Source organism: Sturnira hondurensis, unplaced genomic scaffold (genome assembly GCF_014824575.4).
Source record: "Sturnira hondurensis isolate 20B ecotype Veracruz unplaced genomic scaffold, ASM1482457v3 Scaffold0008196, whole genome shotgun sequence".
NCBI lineage: Eukaryota > Metazoa > Chordata > Mammalia > Chiroptera > Phyllostomidae > Sturnira > Sturnira hondurensis.
In genome coordinates, this window is record NW_028080827.1 from 12,518,944 (window position 1) to 12,540,183 (window position 21,240).

The following is a 21,240-nucleotide window of genomic DNA, read 5'->3' on the forward strand; positions in this document are numbered from 1 at the left end:
CAGATTCCATAGACATTTAGGAGATATAACCAACCAGCTCTGGTAATTAAGATGTGAAAAAATAAGAAAGAATGATTTCTGGGTTCTGAGCATGAAGAGCTAGATGAATGGAGGTGCTCTGTATTGAAACATGCCACTGGAAGATAAGAAAGAGTCCAAGGCTGCAGTTAGCCTTGGAACCAGCATAGCTTCTTCTGAGGCATCACTTCAAGTGGAAATATTGGGAAAGTGGTTCAAGACAGGAATAATTTTTGTGTACAAAAAGTAATTGACCAATATGATAAAATTTACAACAAAAATATGGAATGAGAAGAAAAAAGAAGGCCTACAACAGAGATTTGAGGAGTGCCAACATTTAAGGATCAACTAGAGGGGGATGAACTAGCAAAGGAAACTGAGAAAGAAAAGAATAAAAGGAAAATCTAAAAATTATAATATCAATTCCAAAATGAAAGCTACACTTATCTGCTCTTGGCCCCAGATTTACAGCTAAATTATAGAGCATGATTGTCCTATAATTTATTCACACCTGAATAACCAACTGAAGGCTAGCTGAACTGAAACTTTATAACCAAGGATTCTCAGAAGCAGCTACATAAAGACTAGTGGGAAGGGTGGAGATGTAGAAAGGGCTTGATCCTGCACCCAGGTGCAGTGGCTGAAAAACTGGAGGGGTATTGTGGCTACAAAACTCCCTCCCCTCAGGAGTGTGGGATCTCAACCCCACGCAGGGATCCCCAGCCCAGAGCAACAGAGATGGAAAGAGGAGCCTGCATAGTATCTGGTAGGGAAAATCAGTGGGGATTCGGTCTGCCTGGGAAACTCAGATGCCACCTTCCAGGGACAAGCATTCCTATGGTTACAGCTCAGCCTGAGGAGTGCACCTCTGGTCTCCTACTGCTGGCAATGTCACTCTGCTATATTCACGTCCTGCAGAGAGGGCTGTGGGCTGTACCTAGCAGTGAATTTTGAGGCCCTTGTTTTTCTTGGGAGGCTTTTGGTGGGGACTCAGACAGTGACTAAACTGTATGACTGAAAAGAGAGCTGGTCTTCCATACCTTGAGCACACAGCTGCCTACCCCAGCCCCTCACCTGTTGAATCACTGGGCCAACTCTATCCTGCTGAGATCAGCCACTCAAGAGGACCAGAGTGCTGACTAGAGCTGGGATTTTTGGAGCATGTCTCCCCAGGAAGCTTTTGTTTAGGAACCAGACAGGCGGGTGCTGGGGTACATGGCTATATCGAGGGGGGAGGGCAGCCATTCCCATCTTCCTTGTGAGCTCAGCCTTCACTACCCCAGGATGAGGAAGAAGTGCCATCCTTCACTCGTACGGGGTTGCAGACAGCACTCTCAAAGGGAGACTGTTGGGATCAGGCTTGCCAAGCCTCAGATACCCTAGGCTCAGTTCCACGGCTGGGAAGGAAGAATGGTTAAGAGCTGGGATATTCAAATTTTGAGAACCTCAGAGGCCATTGTTTGGGGCCTGGAGGAACTGCTTAGCCCCCTTCTGTGGGTTGGGCCAGTGTCACCCTCCAATGGGAGACTTGATTTGTCCTGAGCCCAGTGGCTCTGCCCTGCTGAACTTCCTCCTTCAGAGGAGATGGCTGGCTACACACAATCTGAACCTGCCTGATGTCCCTTCTGGAAAAACTAGAGTTGGAGACTCTGGCAGAGAATGAGTGGCCACTTTCCCCTCACTAAGCACCTGACTACATGACCCTCAAAAAGGGAACCTGCTAACCCTGTCCTCCTGACTCCAGTTGCCCCATCTTACCAAGCTCACAACCTGTGGAAAGGCCTGTGGGTTTTGGCCAGCCTGGGTCCACGCTACAGTCCTTCATCAGAAAGTTCTAGAGGAATCCCAGGCAAAACCTCAGGGGAAGGCAGAGTCAATGACAGGTAGAGGCAGACCTCAGGGAGCCTTGGTTCTTTTACAGGTCTGCCCCCAGCTCTAAGCTGGAGGAAGCTGACCATTATACACAGATTGTCTCCTCCCATATACAGCCAGGCCCTGTAGACAAAGACAAAAACAGTGAACAGTGTGGGAGCTCCTGACAGGTAGCCCAAGACCATGTACACACAATGCCTGACATGAATGTGTACCTAAACTTCACCCAAGTGGACCCAGAACCAACACAAGCAGTGGTTGGCTTCACAACACACTAGAGCTTGATGCAACTAGCCACACAAGCAGCATACTGAAAGGTAGATTCTGGCAGGCACCAGACTCTGCTGAAAAAACTCTGCCTCAGGGGACAGCCCCTGCACATTGTCTCCTACGTGATGATTGAGGTTTACTGTTATAGTCAGCCACCCTGAAGGATTAACTCCAGCCACAAAAGGACCAACAACATTCAAGACTCAACTGTAACAGGAAGGTGCACATAACCCACAAGAAGCGTTTCTGGAGCACAGCTCAGATGAGCCAGAATATTGTGCCACAGAGCCCAGCAAGACACCTTCATCATAAAGCTATGATAATAAGTTTGGAAGTTATAGCAGATCTACCTAACACACAGGGACAAGTGGGGAGACAAAGAAATATGACCCAAATGAAAGAACTAGGAAATCCCCAGAAAAAGATACATGAAATGGAAGCAACCAAGAGACCAGATGCAAAGTATAAAACGATGGTTATAAGGATACTCAAGGACCTTAGGGGAAGAATGGATGATCTCAATGAGAACTTAAAGAGATAGTAAACATTAAAAAGGACATAGAAATCATAAAAAAGAGCCAGTCAGAAATGAAGAGTACACTAGAGGGAATCAATAGCAGGTTAGCTGAAGCACAGGATCAGATTAGTGATTTAGAGGACAAGATAACAGTAAGCACCCCAGCAGAGCACCAAAAAGAAAAGAGGCCCTGGCTGGTATTTCTTAGTTGGTTAGAGCATTGTCCTGTAAACTAAGAGGTTGCAGGTTTGATTCCTGGTCAGGGCATATGCTAGGGTTGTGGATTCAGTCCATGGTCAGGGGTGTGCGAGAGGCAAGCAGTCAGTGTTTCTGTCTCACATCAGTGTTCCTCTTCCCTTTTCTCTCTCCCTCTCTTCTGCTCTTTCTAAAATCAGTGAGTGTGTCCAAAGGTAAGGCTTTAAATGAGAGAGAGAAAGTTTTACAAATTAAAAGGAAAGTTAAGGGATTTCTGGGACAACATCATGGGTAACAACATCCACATCATAAGGATACCAGAAGGAGGAGAGAGTAAGCAAGGGATAGAGACCCTGTTTGGAGAAATAATGGCTGAAAAGGTCCCTAACCTGCTGAAGGAAAAAGTCACACAAGCTCAGTAAACAGAGAGAGTCCAAATCAAGATGAACAAAAAGAGACCTGCACCAAGACACATAATAATTAAAATGCCAAAGGTTAGCCCTGGCTGGTGTGGCTTAGTGGATTGGGTGCTGGCCTGTGAACCAAGGGGTCGTTGGTTCAATTCCCAGTCAGGGCATATGCCTGGATTGTAGGCCAGGTCCCCAGTTGGTGATGCAGGAGAGGCAGCCACACATTGATGTTTCTCTCCCTTTCTTTCTCCCTCCCTTTCCCTCTGTCTAAAAATAAATCTTTTAAAAAAAGCCAAAGGTTAAAGATAGAGAAACTTAAAAACAGCAAGGGAGAGACAGTTACCCTCAAGGCAGCTCCTGTAAGGCTGTCAGCTGATTTCTCAACAGAAACTCCAGGCCAGAAGGGATTGGCAGGAAGTATACAGAGTGATGAAAAACATGAACCTATAGCTAAGGCTGTGCTATTCAGCATGGCTATCATTTAGAATGTAAATTGAAGGCAAAATAAAGAACTTCTTAGACAAAAACAAAAACAAAAAACCAACCCTAAGGAGTTTATTACCATGAAGCCAGTATTGCAAGAGTTAAAGGGCCTGCATTAAGAAGAAGAAATATAAAGAGGAACATAAGTATAAATAATAAAATTACAACAGATAAGTACTTATTAATAATAATCTTAAATGTAAATGGATTAAATGCCCCAATCAAAAGACATAGGGTAGCCAAATGAATAAGAAAACATGACCCATATAGGAGGCCTGTCTGGAAAATGTCTAGCCATTGTTAATATAATAATGGTTTGCATGACATCCATGTAACCTGGCAGCTAGGGAAGTGGACTAGAATAGCCATATGTGACCAATGACACCTACTTAACTATATTAGTTAGTGGCATGGTAGACGCTCTTGAGTGAGCATGTGTACTGCGTGGCCATGCCATTCAAAATGAGCAAGTAGAGCAATTAATCTGCATCAAATGTTACATTAAGCTTGAACATTCCTCCACGGAAACATCCTGTTTGGATGATTCAGAAGGCTTTTGGGGATGACATAGTAAGTGCAGCACAAATAAACGTGTGGCACAAATGCTTCAAAGATGGTTGAGAATCTTTTGAAAGTGATCCATGTTCTGGAAGGCAGAACACAGGAAAAGTTAAGGGACCTCTTGGACAGCATCTGGGTAACAAGCAGAACACCTGGGAACATTGAACCTGTACGGGCTGCAATCACAAAGATCGGTAATTGACAGTGCAAGAACTAGAAGCTGATCTGGGGCTTCCAAAAACTACCGTGTCCGAGATTTTGACGCAAGATCTTGGCATGAAACATGTCATGGCAAAATTTGTTCTGCAGTTTCTGCTACCAGAGAAGGAACACCGTGCTGCAGTTTCTAATGACTTGATTCAAACCGCTACCAATGAACCAGATTTCCTCAAGACAGTCATAACCAGAGACGGATCATGGGTCTGTGACTGTGATCCAGAAACAAAGGCCCTGTTGTCCCAATGGAAGTCACCTGGTTCTCCACACCTGAGGAAGGTGCAACAAAGTCACAGCAAGATCAAGCCGATGTTAACTGTGCTTTTTATTGGAAAGGTATTGTCCATTACATGTATGACCTCCCAGGTCGAATAATTAATAAGGAGTGTTACCTCAATGTTCTTTGTTGATCAAGAGATGCAATACAATGAAAACAGCTGCGGCTCTGGGTAACTGGCGATGGGCAACTTCACAACAGTGCACCCCCTCATGCATCATGCTTCCTACAGGGTTTTTTGGCACCTGTGACATCTGGCTTTTCCCAAAACTGAAAATCACCTTTGAAAGTGAAGAGATTTCAGACCATTGATGAGGTTCAGAAAAATGTGACAGGGCAACTAATGGAGAATTGTTGTGAGGTCCCAAGGTGCCTACTTTGAAGGGGACTGAGGCATCATTGTCCTATGTACAGTGTTTCTTGTATCTTCAATAAATGCCTCCATTTTCCATATTACCTGGCTGGTTACCTTCTGGACAGACCTCATATATTCTATCCACAGGAGACTCACCTCAGAACAAAAGATACACACAGACTGAAAGTAAAAGGATGAAAGAAATACAGCATGCAAGTGGAAATGAAAAAAAAAGGCTGGGTTAGCAATACTTATATCTCACAAAATAGACTTCAGAGTAAAGGCCATAATAAGAGACAGAGAACGTTACTACATAATATTAAAGGGATTGATCCAACAAGAAGATATAACCCTTGTAAACATGTATGCACCCGATATAAGAGCACCTAAATATATAAAGAAAATCTTGGTGGACATGAAGGTAGAGCTTGATGGCAGTACAGTCAGAGTAGGGGATTTTAACACCTCATTGTCATCAATGGATAGATCTTCTAGATAGAAATCAACAAGGCAACAGTGACCTTAAATGCCACACTGTATTGGAGGATTTAATTGTATTTGCAGAACATTTCATCCCAAAGCAGAATATACGATCTTCTCAAGGGCACATGGAATATTCTCAAAAGTAGATCACATGTTAGATCACAAAATAAGTCTTAACAAATTGAATAAGATTGAAATCATATCAAGCATCTTCTCTGATCACAATGGTATGAACCTGGAAACAAATGAAAATGAACACATAAGAAACCAGCGAAAGCTGGGTGGGATAGGGCCTCAGGCAACCACCGGAGTGGGACAAACTGTGAGCCATGTTGATGGAGTGTCAGATATAGTGTCCAACTATAGCTCTTTGGGGGAGGACTCAGAAGATGAACAATGGCCTCTGCCAGCACTTCTGTCTGGAGAAAGCTGCCCCCTAGCTCTCACCCTGATGCTGGACAATTCAGTTCCTCTTTATATGTCTTTGATGTCTTTCAGTCTGTTGCCTCTGGGCTGGAGCTCAGAGGGAGTGAGTCCAAGCAAGTCCATGAATGGGTGAATGGGCCCTTTAAGCGAAACTGCCTGGGACTCCAGAAGTTTCTGTCTTCCACAGCCTCAATCCCCACTGGTTTTTACAGCCAGAAGTTATGGCAACTTATGTTCCTGGCACTAGAACCCTGGGCTGGGGGGGCCGGTATGAGGCTGGGACCCCTCACTCCTGAGATATGCCTTCTGATTTTTATGTGCCACACAAGGTTGTGGGTCCAGGGCATTCTACATTTCTGCCCCTACTACAGGTCTCATTGTGGTTTCTTCTTTAATTCTGTAGTTGTAGAACTTCCATTTAGCTTGCTTTCTGACAGTTCTGAGTGATGGTTTTTCTACAGTTGTAATTTTGATCCAGTTATGTAAGGAGGTGAGCCATGTTTACTTCTGCTGCCATCTTGAACAGAAGTCCAACAATTTTGACATTATACTGCTTTTCTCTTTTTGTTTATACTTTAATATGCATATCTAAACGAGAATATTTTTTCAAGTAAATTTCATACCATTGTTGCTTCTAACAAAATTAACTATCATTTTTTAATATCATCTAATACCCAGTCCATATTCAGAGTTCTCGTTTTTCTTCATGTAGATTCCTATGGTTGCTTTGTTCAAACCAGGATCTAATGGAAACAAACTTTCCATTGGAAAGTAGAGCATACTACAGGAACTAGTAAAAAGGACACATGGACAACAACTAAGGGGGGTGGAAATGGGAGGGGGTGGGGAGCACGGGGGGTGGGCTGGGATGGGAGTAAAAGACAGAAAACTGTACTTGAATAATAATTAAATTAAAAAAAAGAAAGTGGAGCATAAATAAATATGCTCTCCATCCTATATTCTTCATTTCTCTTCAACTATAATTCCAATCTAAGGATCTTTAAATAAGACACTGCTTTATTTCTGGCTGAGTGCTCAGTGAGTACCTTGTTTAGAAGAGTCAGAGACACTTTTCCTCCTCATTGATCTAGTGACTGATTAACTGAATTTACAGTAGAATTTACAGCACTCCTTCGGCACTTGCTGTAGAACAAGCCCTGAAGGAATACTTAATAAAATTTAGAAAGGAATTCCTCCAAAATAGTATCCATTTGCTTAATAAGGAAATAGGATGGGGGATTGTTCCCTTGTTGTGTTAAAACTGTTAAGCATTCAAACTATTATTCTCTATCACTAATTCCTGGATTGTTAGAGTTTTTTATTTCTTTATAAACTTGAGTGCCAGGGAATCTGTGATATAATAATGATACAAATAAGGAAAAGACTAGAAAGCTGCTTTTTCAAATAAGATTAGGCTACATTTAATACTACAGTAGATCTTCATAATGCCTTTTAACATTTCACTTTTGAAGAACTCTTAGATTTTAGGGACATTTTATGCATTCACATTTAATGATCACTTCCCACCTGTCTGTCTCTGTGAACTCCTTGGAATACCTGTGCTGTGGTACAGACACAGTTCATCCCACAGAATTCAGATATACTTTCAACCAAAAAAAATTTAGTATCTGGATAGAGTTCTTTCTAATACAGGTAAATGGTATCTGTAACTAGAGACCTATAATAATAAATTGGCAATCAGTCATAAATATCTACAAATTTATTATTTTATTATTGGGGCTTATTTTTTAGAATTTGCAGAAAGTATCTTTATACTCTCTGGTACCTATATCATATCATATATCATTATCATCTCAGGACCAAGACCAACAAGGAAGAATTCCATGTTGGCAGCACAAAAGGGATTACTTAGGAAAGGTCATTTCCAGTGTCTTTTATTGGTTGCCTGTCAATTTTCTTAGGAATTTACTAAACTCTAACTTATGGGTAAAAACTTTTGTCATCTAAAGTCTTTTGGAACTTTAGAGATGTATGAGCTATGGATTGTTGTTTGACCAAAGGGGACGTATGTGTCTGTTATAACATTCTCCAGTACTATACTTTTGTTCTAACTCCTATTTCTAGACATTGGATAGCGACAAGACAGATTCTCTTTTAGGTTAGAATTTTTGGCACTCTCTATACACCAAAGCGTTAGAGAGTATAGCTATTTCTTTTTTTAAAATAATTTTATTTATTTATTAGATTTTAAAATTTATCTTTAGAAGGGAAGGGAAAGAGAGAGGAAGAGAAATATCAATGTATAGTTTCTTCTCGTGTGTCCCCTACTGGGAACTGTCCCCTGCTGGTGACTGGCTTGCAACCCAGGCATGTGCCCTGACTGGAAATCAAACCGCGATCCTTTAGTTCATAGCCCCATGCCCAATCCACTGAGCTACACCAGTGATATTTCTGAAACTTGTATTTGGAAAGAGTATTCTCCATTTATGAACTTTACCTTCCCATCTTTTTTCCCTGTAGACTTTTTACTAGGCCTTCTGCCATTGAAGAGTCACAGTGGATATGTTCATCAAATTGATTCCCCCCTCTTCTGTGTAATGTCTGCCAGTCAACCTCACATTTTCCAAGTAAACACAGTATGACCTATGGTTTTGATCGCATGTTTTCTGTGACCTTCACCTTTCTCTGACAGATACCTCTGCTTCCTGTTGTAGAAAAATCCTCTTTAAAATTATTTATTTATTTATTTATTTTTAGAGGGAGAGGGAGACAAACATCAGTGTGTAGTTGCCTCTCACGTGCCCCCTATTGGGGACCTGGCCTGCAACCCAGACATGTGCCCTGACTGGGAATTGAACCAGTGAACCTTTGATTCACAGGCTGGCGCTCAATCAACTGAGCCACACCAGCCAGGGTGAAAAGTCCTCTTATCATTTCCAGCTTTGTGGTTTACTATTCCTAAACTCTGAACAAGTACTTTATGCTGTTTCCTCCATGACTGGAAAGTAATCCAGTCCAGCTTTTGTGGTTGTTTGTTTTAATAGCACCCCCTTGAATCCTTGATTAAACTATTCATCCATCATCTGTCCATTGGCAGCAAATACATATAGCCCCAATTTCTGCTATCGCTATGGTAATTTGCTCCACATATTTCCACTTAATCTTGTACAATTAAACTGGACAGATCATCATGGCAAATCCACATTATATATGTTATTCTCTGAAGATCTGTGTTTTTAATCAGCATACCTGAAGTAGAATCTGAGAGCAGCAGCAGGAGACCCTAGTGAGAGAACAGATGCTCTCAGGGCCATTCCTGTGGTTGTAGATAGTGAGATGACTTTGTCTACAGGCAGGAAATTTGACAGTATAAAAATGAGCCATGAATAAACTACCTTTTTCATAGAAACATTCTGTTTTGCTTCTGACACTATCCATATGATCATGACTATTAGATTCTTATATATACATACATAATTCTGTATCCAAGATCTAGTTATTCTGTTTTATTTTTATGATCCACCCCCCTTCTCCAATACTTTCTGCTTGCTCTCAAGTAGGATAAACTACTAATTCCTTGGCCCCTGTCTAGATAACCTAGCTTCTGGGTCTTTGGTTTATATGATGACATGTGCACAGCTCTTTCCTGTCATGACTCCCTCTTGAACATCCCTTTTCCTTATCAACTTTATGTCCATGTCATAACTTTTCTCTGCCTCTTGGTTTCAAATTGCTGACATCTCTCTGGAGTATATTCATAACCAAGGTTTTATTTGCCTTTTTACTTTACAAAGGTTTTGTTTGCCTTTTTACTTTACATTTAGGGATTAGCAGTGAAGAGTAGTATAGAAGGAGATACAGTTCCAGATATGTACCAGAGCCGTGATAAAGAGTTAACTTTGTCCATTCTCTTTTCTGTTTGACTAAGACTATAGTGGGATTTTTTTCACAGAAGGCTATATTTAAATAAAAATTTATTTACTTTCATTATTTTATTTTTGTAATGATTTTATTTGTTTTGTTTTTTGGGTTTTTTTTTAGAAAGAGGGGAAGGGAGGAGGAAAGAGAGGGAGAGAACCATCGATGTGTGAGTGAAATATCGATTGCCTCTGGCACATGGACCAACTGATTCGCAACCCAGGCATGTGCTCTGACCAGGAATCAAAGCAGCAGCCTCCTGCTTTGTATAGGGCTTAATATAGTTATTCTTTTTGGTTTTGTTTTGTTTTGTTTTTATTTAACTCCTGTTCAAGTACAGTTTTCTTTCTTGTATTCCCAGCCCTGCCGCCCCCCCAATATAGTTATTCTTAAAAGGTGGTTGATGCATCAAATATTGTCACTTTCTTTTAAATTTTCTTTTAGCCCTGGCTGGCATAGCTCAGTGGATTGAGCTCTGGCCTGCCAACCAAAAGGTCACTGGTTAAGTTCCCTGTCAGGGTACATGCCTGGGTTGCAGACTAGGTCCCCATTTGGGGGCAAACAAAAGGCAACCGATTGATGTTTGTCTCCTTCTCTTTCTCCCTTCTTTCTCCTCTCTCTGAAAATAAATAAATAAAATCTTAGGTGGGAAAAAGGTTAATAGTCTTAAATTTATTTTAAAAAATAATAATAAATTTTGTTTTTTAAATAGGAGCAAGGGATAGAGAAATGTGGAAGCAGAGTAAAGAAAGTGGTAAATCCCATAGTACAGGCAGAGAGATTTTTCCTTTTCTTTTAACTGGGAGAAGAAGGCAGATACAGAAACTGAGATAAGTAGGTAATAATCATGAATATAATATCTTATATTCATTAAGCACCATGTGCTTTGAATTGTGCTAAGCACTTTATATTTGTTGTCTCATTTAATTTTCACAACTGTGAATATTATTACTCCCTTATTACTTTACAACTGAGAGAACATATTTGAAGGCCCTAAGTTACTTGTCCCAGACCACTCAGCTTGTAAGCAGCACCAGTCTAACTTCACGTCCACATTCTCAACAGCTCTGCCTCTGTAGGTAGACCTATTTGTGGATAAAATTTATGCTTGTTAAGTAGGAATAAAGTTCATCTTTCAATTCATAAAATAACCTAGAAATTTTTAAATCTGTCTCTATATCACTTCATAAGAAAAGAAAGCTTAAGTTCAAAGATATTAAAGTAATTTGAATCCAAATAGTTAACAAAAAATACTCAGGTAGTGCTTTCTTCTGTATTTTAAAGGCTGGAATTACTTATTTTTTTCTTATATTCACCAAGTTTAATTGTATCCATTTATAAATTGTAATGATATTGACATTATGTTATTCATACTCTGTACAGAACTAATTTGTCAAGATATTACCAGTTTTCTTTTGTTATTCAATTGCCTCATTTAAAGAACTATAAAAATTATCTGTTGGTTTTTATCACTTTTATATAATTTATACATTTTATACATGAATAAATAATTTAAGAATGTAATATATGCATCCTGTATTAGTTATTTTTTATGAAATTAGTATTTTAGAGACTGGTGAGTGAGATTAGAAAGAAGAGTAGGGCTTAGAAGAGAAAACTCTGGCTACATACTGTAGCAAAAGTGATGGTGTGTAAAAAAGCAAAAAGTGTTCTTTTTTTTTTTAAAGATTTTATTTATTTATCTTTAGAGAGGAAAGGAAGGAGAGAAGGAGAGAAACATCAGTGTATGGTTGCCTCTCATGCGTCCCCTGATGGGAACTGGCCCGCAACCCAGGCATGTGCCCTGACTGGGAATTGAACCGCGATCATGTGGTTCACAGGCCAGCGCTCAATCCACTGAGCTACACCAGCCAGGGTGCAAAAAGTGTTCTTGATAGTAATTTAACCATAGACTCTCAGGAAAGGTGGGCCAGAGGTATTCAGTATTAAATGAATAAATACTTTGCTGTTCTATACTGCAGTTATGTAAAAGACTATTGAGTAATAAGCATGGTTGACAGTGGACCATTTACACATGGTTTTCATAAATGTCAAGATATAAAAGAGGAAGAAATTGAGGCTGATGGTCCTTGAGAAGATGGGTCAGTTATACCAGGAATAGAATACCTTTTTAGATAAAACATAAATATTCACATACTGTGGATGATAATAGCTTTAATAGAAACCATCATGCTTATTATTACTTTTTTAAAAAAGAAATTACCCATCCTAAAGTAGCATTGGAGAAAAATTATTCATAAGATTGTGGTTCCTCCCCTAGCACACAACCAATCTAATATGATTGACATAAAATAAATTATAAAGCCTAGATATGGTATAATGTAATGGTATGTTGAAATATATTGTGATAAGTATGAACAGAAGGGTCAGATCTATTCTGTCGAAAGTTGGCTGGGTAGGACTTTTATTTTTTTTCTTTCTTTTATTTTAATTCTTGTTCAAGTACAGTTTTCTGTCTTATATTCCCAGCCCTGCCCCCCCACAGTGCTCCCCACCTCCCTCCCATTTCCGCCCCCCACCTTAGTTATTGTCCATGTGTTCCCCTTTTCCCCTGTGATTCCCTCCCCTCTCCCCTCTGGTCCCTGTCAGCCTGTTCCATATTTCAGTGTCTTTGGTCATATTTTGCTTGCTTGTTTGTATTTTTTTTCTTAAATTATTCTAGGACAAGATAGGTTCTAACCAGGTATTAAAAATATGTTACAATAGCCCTGGCTGGTGTAGCTCAGTGGATTGACCACGGGCCTGTGAACCACATGATCGCGGTTCAATTCCCAGTCAGGGCACATGCCTGGGTTGCAGGCCAGTTCCCACCAGGGGACGCATGAGAGGCAACCATACATTGATGTTTCTCTCCTTCTCTCTTTCCCTTCCCCTCTAAAGATAAATAAATAAAATCTTAAAAATATATATGTTACAATAGATCACAAGGACCATGGCTCTGGCCCTCAAGGAGCTTGAAATGTATTGAGGGATGATTAAGTAAGCAGATAACTACAATTCAGTGTATAAAGTGCTAATACCAAACTAAGATAGAGTTATTATTTTCTATGACATGAATCCTCAAGCACTTAGCATAGTGCTGAGCATGTGATAGACATTCAGGTATTTGATGAATTGAAACATACCTGACTTTTAAAAAAATTATTGACCTGGACTTAATTTTTACTTGAAACAATGTCTTTAAATTTTATATCAAAATATTTTTCTTCATGAATACTCTTCATGCTGCTATAATAATTTCATGCTGCTATATAATAATTGACTATACAAATCAGTCAATATCTATAGCTAACTCTTGAATGTAACTGGTAGTAGACAGCAGGAAAGACTTTGTACATTAGGAAGAGTCATGTCCCTCAGTGAACCCATAATAAATGTTCAAAAATAATTATTTAATTTTTAAAGCTTCAGAATTAATTTAATAATTTCTCTACCTACACTGTCAAACTCTTTAAATAATTTCTTATTCTTAATTATTAAGGTTAATTGTGATGATAAGAGAGAACATGAAAAGTATGATTTTTGTGTGATAATAAACACTGAGTTAACCAGTGGGAACTCTGAACAAGTAAATGAGAGTCACATCCTTGGCAAATCTGAAGAAAATGGCTTACAATTCTTATGTGATATACTAGGGACACTTTACACATGATTGGAGTTAGAACTAAAGCATATGAAAAATTAGAGTTCAATGCTAAATTCTTTGGCAGTGACCAAGGGCCAAAAATATAGAGGTTAAAACATATAGTCTGGGGAATGGGGCAGGAAAACACAAGCATGGTATAGTGTGATTCAGTGCTACAGTGGACACAGGTACAAAGTACTGTTGGTGTGTGAAAGAAGAGCAACTAATGGTACAGAGGAAGGAAAATTGGTATGAGTTGGATTAGTCAAATAGGCTATGACTGTAGGCAATGTGATATTCAAAGACAGGTATATTTAATGCATCGAACAAATAAGATACCTACTTGGTCTACTATTTACGATGTTGTGCATATCTAACTAGTAGGAATAATGAATATGCTTCAAGTATACAGATTTTAAAATTTCTCTTATATATGACCATATTTTTCAGACCATAAAATGCACCTAGGTTTTAGAGGAGGAAAATATTTTTTGAAGCAAAACATGTGGTAAAATACTTAATAACATAAATAACATAATATTTCACCAATGAGAATGTAACTCTACATTTAGACTATAAGACCCCCATTTTCCTCCCAAATTTGGGAGGTACAGTGTGTCTTATAGTCCCAAAAATATGGTGATTAGTTTTACTTAATCTAACAGTCCTTTTTCTTTTTTTGTTTTTTATTAAGGGTCTACTATATTTGCTGGTAACAGACCAGGGGTTTCTTACTGAAGAAAAAGTTGTTTGGGAAAGCCTGCACAATGTTGATGGCGATGGAAATTTCTGTGACTCAGAATTTCATCTGCGGCCTCCTTCAGATCCTGAAACTGTATACAGAGGACAACAAGATCAAATAGATCAGGTAACTTTGTTTTGTCTTCTTTATTTTGTTTAAAATACTCATTCCTTTCAAATATGAATTTAGTTATCCAAAACTTTTGAAGTAAAGATTTATTCATTAATATACTTGTGAAATTTTCCTGATACTTCCTAAATAGGTAAGCGATCATTCTGTAGGTACATTAATTACATACTTCAGAAGACCACATCATACAGAACTGTGATGGTCATGGTAAACAGTTTGAATTTGATTTGAGTTGTAGTAGGAAAGATGGCCTAAGTATACCACGTAGAAGTGACATGATCTACTTTACCTTCAAAAAATTTTTTTTCACTTATTTTTAGACAAAGGGATGACGGGCGGGGTAGGGGAGAGAAGGACAGAAACATCAATCAGTTACCTCTCACACACCCCCTACTGGGGACCTGGCCTGCAACCCAGGCAAGTGCCCTGACCAGGAATCAAAATAGCGACTCTTTAGCTTATGGGGCAACATCCAAGCCACTAAACCAAACCAGTCAGGGCTGCTTCACCTTTTTAAAAGGTTGCCAAGTGGCCCTGGCTGGGTGGCTTAGTGGGTGGTAGCATGGGGCCCATGCACAAGGTGGCCAATTGGTGTTCTCTCTCACACTGGTTTCTCTCTCTCTCCCGCTTCTCCCTCTGGGGTCAGTGGGCATGTCCTTGGGTGAGGATTAAAAATGGAGGAAGGAAAGGAGGAAGGGAGAGGGGAAAGAAGGAAGGTAGGTTGGCTGGTTGCTGGATGGAGACTACAGAGGAAGGACACAGGTATAAGTCGAGACTAGTAGTCCAAGCAAGAAGGGATGATGCTTAGTATTGGGTGGTAGAGATGAAGAGACAAGTACATATTTGGGATATATTTTGGCTAATCAGAAAACGTAGAAAAGAGGGAGTCTTGAAGATAGCATGCACGGGGTAAAGTGTAGGTGGGTATTCTAAGCCTTAGAGTCCAAGTTAAGGAAGAGTAGATTAGTGAGGAGGATACCCATTTAGAACTGAGACATAAGATTTTTGCCTGCAACAGGTGAGCAGGGTTGCGGCCACAATGTTTATTACTAGAAGTGTAACAGTGATGTGACTTCTCCAACTGAGGCTGAAATATTTTTATGTTAAATGATTAACATATGTTTTGCTAGTAGCAATTTAAGTTCGTAGAGACCGCGTTCATTTAGCCAATATCCATTGAGCAATATATTCTTGGCACTATAACAAGGTCCTAGAGACAGAAAGATAAATCATTTGATTTTGCCCTCAAAGATTCTGTAGTTCTAGCAGTTATTTGACCAACTAATACTATATGTTGTTATATAATGGCAATTTGAATAGCAAAGAATGAATGCATGGAGGAATACTTGATTCAAACAAATGTCAATATTTCTAGGACTTTTCACTTTCCTTTGACAATCATAATAATAAACATACTCATTGTGTTTCAGAAACTGTATCCCTATATATCCCCATTGTTTTTTAATATTACTTAAAAAATTAAACAATTTTTCTAATCATGATATGTACAAGATATTGGAGCAGAGAGAATGAAGGCAAGGCAACAGATTGCCACAGGAGGCCCAGTTGTAAGGTATTGACACTATATACACCCCCACACAAATGCAGTAGCAAGGAAGGAATGGATTTAAGACCAGGGAACTTGGCAAAGAGCAGAGTTTGAAGAATTGAGGGAAAAATTTGAAGGGTAAATTCTTAGTATCAGTAAGATGGTCATGCTAGATAGTACAAGGACAAGTACAAACAACATACCCTGTGCAATTTTTAATTTCTTTTTATTTTGAGGAGATGCATAGAGTAGTCAAGTTTCACTCAGCACTAATTCTTAGTGAAAGTGGGTATTAAGTTAGATAATATAGCTTTTGACCAAAGAGGCATCACTTTTTCTCACAAGAAATAATCTGTGTGTGTATATGTGAAGGAGAGACAGTGGTTAAGTAATTGAGTATGACTGTATGGTGGACAACTCTGTTGACTTTAAAAATCTTGTTTTGGTAGAATTTTAATACATAATTTTGGAAAGTGTATATGATTTTTAAAATTTTTTTGAACAGAAGATTTTCATGCCCTGGCTGGTATGGCTCAGTGGATTGGGTGCTAGCCTGCAAACCGAAAGGTTGCTGGTTCAATACCCAGTCAGGGCACGTGCCTGGATTGCAGGCCAGGTCCCCAGTAGGGGGCACATGAGAGGCAATCACACAGTGATGTTTCTCTCCCTCTCTTTCTGCTTCCTTTCCCCTCTCTGTAAAAAATAAATAAATAACATTTTAAAAAATAAAAAATAAACAAGATTTTTATTACATTAGATGGAAAAGAAAAGAGATTATAATAATTTTTAGGGACTCGGAGATGTGTTTGAATTTGTATATGAATGTAGCAAAACTAGGTGGATGTATTTTAACACATCTCTGTCTAATAATATGGTAATTTTAACTTTCTTATAGTTTCATATTTTGTCCTAATTTTCTAGACTTTTTTTTGTAAACAGGAGAAACATTTTTAAAACTTTCTCAAATGCCTTATATACTGTTTCTAGAACGAATTTCAAATGAATTCCAAAAATATTTAGAACAATGGCAGCATCACTGAAATAAGTTTATATTCCCAAACAGAAATACTTGGATAACTTTGGTTTTTACATTTCAGCTCTGGTATGTTTTTAAAAAGCCATTCTCATAGTTTTGTAGATGTATCCTCTGTGTTTACACTTACTAGTTTTTGGGTAAAGTGTCATAGCTAAAGATGGTTATAATTTAATTTCTTAGGACTATCTTATGGCATTGTCTTTACAACAAGAACAGCAGAGCCAAGAGATCAATTGGGAACAAATACCTGAAGGAATCAGTGATTTGGAACTGGCAAAGAAACTCCAAGAAGAAGAGGACAGACGGGCTTCTCAATATTATCAGGAACAGGAACAAGCAGCCGCCGCTGCTGCTTCGGCTTCCGTTTCTACACAGGCTCAGGTAAAACCAGTGTTCGTATTCTTAAACATAATGATCACTGTAACTATATAGACATTCATGCTGAGATAGAAAAATTTTAGTTAGGCATTGACTCTTCAATTATGTTAGCACTTTAGCAGCCATTAGATTTTATAACATTATTCTATTTTTTATTATCTTAATATTTTTCTCATTTAGTGCTGTTATATTTCCTAACGTTCTGATGACAAGATTTTTCACATTTATTTTTGAAGTTATTAAATAGCTGCAAAGAATATAAATCAATTTACACAGTCTTTTCTGTCAATTAGAGGACAGTATGAGGTACAATGGAAAGAATGTAGACTTCTGAGCCAGAGAGATGTGGATTTGCACTTCCTGCAACCCCGTAGACCAAGCCCTCTGCTTCTTAGCCTCCTTTGCCCTGTCTGTAAAATAGAAGATAACCTTAACTCTTAGGTTGTGGTTGAAATCAATTAAACCCAGTGTCTGACATGTACTAAGTATCCTACAAAGATTAGCATTCCCACTTTTTACTTTTCCTAGTTGAATGTTTTAAGCACTGACAATGTGACTGTAAAGTAAGTTACTATATGTCAACTCTCATTGCATTAATGTTTTTTAAAAATCCCATGTTTATGTTTAACTGTAGTTTGCAAGAATTGGTCCTTTGATATATGTGTATAAGAAAGCAAGTTGCCCTTTAAGGGCTGATGAAGATTTAAGTACAGAGGTCTCCAGTAAAATGCATACCTATTTCTAGTTCAAATACTCAACTACTGCAAGCTTAAAAGTGAAGACCTACCATTTATGATTAGCTTTTCATTTGAAAATGTCTCTTGTTTCACTGGATACACTTATTCCACATTCTGTTTACAGCATTTTTGTTCTTTTAAAATCTGTTTATTATGGTATTTACTGTGGTCTTGGAGAACTGTTGTAGTTTACCAAATGGTATCATTTTCACTAACATTTCTCTAAACTTCATCATAAGTATTTCTTGAATTTGAGGCTTCAGGCAGTGTAATATTACAGTGTTATTTATTGTTTGAAGTTCTATTTACTTAGGCTAATAGATACATTAATTATATTTATCCAGAATGGTAGAGGCAACTACTTAGATACCATGTAACATAACCAGTCTATACACCAGTAGCTTCTTTTTCCATTGAGTCCTTTCACTCATGTGGTTTTTCTTTCTAGATAACTATGATTAAGTACCTTAGAAAAGTTAAGGTAATTTCTTCCTGTTTATTTTTCCTAAAGCAAAGCCAGCCAGCACAAGCCTCTCCATCAAGTGGAAAACAATCTGGGAATAGTGAACGTAAACGAAAGGAACCTCGAGAAAAAGATAAAGAAAAAGAAAAGGAAAAAAATAGCTGTGTTATTTTGTAACAAGTGTTGGATTCTATTGGAACCATCTGTATTTCATAAGAAACAAAACCACAGGAGGAAAGGAAGAAAAACCGATAAATACCGTCTGTGCCTGATTTCCCAATGGATTTTGTTCGTTTTTCAGGGGAAAGGTTGTTAACTTAGCTACAATCAAACTTTTTCAAGTCACACAGTACACTCTTTATGAGCTGGAGTTTCATGTTACAAGTTGGAAATGCTGTGTGTTGTCATTCATGAAAAATACTGCACTTGTAGCCAAATAAGCAAATCACAGCAAACTTTGTGTCATAGTGACATTCATAACTCCTATCAGTTAGTAAGCTATTTTATCTTCTGTTCTAACAATGAATGGAGGTAATTGACTTTGTCTGATTCCTTCCTGAAAGCTAACTATTAGCACAATAGTTTCTGAAATTAATTTTTTCAATGTTAAATCCACAAGAAACCAGGGGTTTAATGTAGAGGTTGAAAAAGGAAAAAAGACAAAAAATAACAGGAATAAATAACTCCTAATTGTATATCAGACTAGTTCAGCCCTTGAACAGCTTTACCTTTCTTTAGGAATGTACATTTTAGATTTCATCATGAGAACTGATCATGCAGCTTGGATTTAATTAGAAAAAATAAAGATTTGTATTTCTTTTCTAGCAGCAAAAAATTGCATAACACTAATCTCATCTTATCAAAAGCAGATATTATGACTTTGTAGTGTTGTGAAATTTGGAGGAATTTTGAAATCTTTAACATAGGTAACTTGGACCACAGTTACTGTTTCCTGATAGTGTGGTGAGAGTAAGAAGGGAACCCCAGTGGGTGCTGGGCTTTGTGAATATGGGCACGGAGAAAGGAAATGGTTCAGTGTCTACCTTTTTCTAGAATTACCTTGAACCTTAAAATTTAAATCATGTTTATTTGCTAGAAAATTAAGTATACTTACTAAAACCAACAAAAAAGCACATTTCTGAAAGAAAGTTAGAGATAATTTCTGAGTCTAGTAAAAAAGAATTAATAAAAATCTGTTGGAGGAATTTATATAAAAGCAATCAGATTTTTTAACTTATGGGAACCAGATAAAACTATAAGATCTTGTAGTGTTTGTAGGACTCAAAAAGAATATTTATTGAACTTAATCATGAGGCAACACATATATTCCTGTATTTCTAGGTATAGTTTGGAAAACTACCCTTAACAGTCCCTTTTTATATGCTTTATATTTAAAAGTTTGTTTTAGTCATTTTTGAAACCGCTATTGCTGCTGCAAGTAGTTACGTGATGTGCATTCGGAGCCTCGGTAAACTGTTTAAGAGCGTCAGTCTAACTTGAGCGTCCACTTGGAGAGTGTCGTTTATGGTCTCGGTGACAGTAGACTACCAAAAAATGGTCTAAATGTCCTTAACATTCTCAGTGATCTAAGACAAGTGACAGGATTAGTCTCTGTGTAAAAAGTCAGGTCTTATTTATGGAAGGGATTATTCTAAGGGAAAAATCCAGGGTCAAGCTGTATCTTTTGTCTTATGTATTGCATGTCTATTTATGTTATACCATTTGTTATTTCTTCAAATTTCCTATGCTCGCATGATAATCATCAGAGAACCTGTTTGGGATATAAAACTTTGATGTGAACTATTTGGTGGGTCTTGATCGTAACACAGAACATGCGCACATTGGTAAAGTAATCCAACGTACCACAGGGGGCTCTGTTGGCCCAAACAGGTGGCCTTATCCGGGTTTACTCCTGATGTCACTCTGGTTGAGGAGGAAACTGGAACCTCAGGGTTTGTTTTTCCCAGAACAGATAGTGGTGATAGTATGTTGTATTTTAATAAGAAAAAAAATGAAACAATAAATCCTGAGAAATTTTACAAAGCATATTTGAGGCATATTTCCCATAATTATATACTTATCTATTTATTGCCCTCAAAAATGTATGTGTAGAAGTTACTCTTCTGTTATTTGCTGCTGCTGTCTTACTTTGTCCGAAAGGTAATGCTGCCACTCTCCGTCCCTCCGGAAGTAAACAGTAACTCACTCCAAAGCAGCAGTGCTGTCAGACAAGTAGATGTCAGTGTGTGCTTATAATTAAAACATGGAATGTGTTTGCTAATTTAACCTTTTTCTATGTTGTATTTCCAAGTCAGATTTTCCTACATTCCTGGAATGTTTGATACACCAAGAGTAACAGTGATAACATGTTTGCTTTGATTACTATGGGGGAAAATTAAATGTTCAATTCTATTAAAACAAAGAAGCTTCTCAGAGATTCTGGTTTCCCATCCTTGAAAATTATAAAGAATTTAGAGCTACTGTGTCTTTATTTTCTTATATTTTTCTTAAGGCAACACAGTATATTCAGACATTTCATTGCTAGTTTGGGTACATTGGAATTTGGTAGTGGTATATCAAACTCTTTCCCTCACGGTA

At 38.2% G+C, this 21,240-nt stretch overlaps 1 protein-coding gene across 3 annotated transcripts in view; it reads left to right on the plus strand.

Moving 5' to 3' along the window:
- MINDY2 (MINDY lysine 48 deubiquitinase 2) overlaps positions 1–21,240 on the plus strand; it is an 81,870-nt gene that overhangs the window by 56,928 nt on the left and 3,702 nt on the right. For 2 of the 3 annotated variants that reach the window (XM_037053987.1, XM_037053989.1), the window contains 3 exons: positions 14,303–14,476; positions 17,245–17,445; positions 18,691–21,077. In XM_037053987.1, coding sequence (XP_036909882.1) covers positions 14,303–14,476; positions 17,245–17,445; positions 18,691–18,819 — 504 coding nt within the window. In that variant the 3' untranslated portion in view covers positions 18,820–21,077. Of the gene's footprint in view, positions 1–14,302; positions 14,477–17,244; positions 17,446–18,690; positions 21,078–21,240 lie in introns of those variants that run through there. The other variant, XM_037053988.1, reaches the window with a different exon arrangement.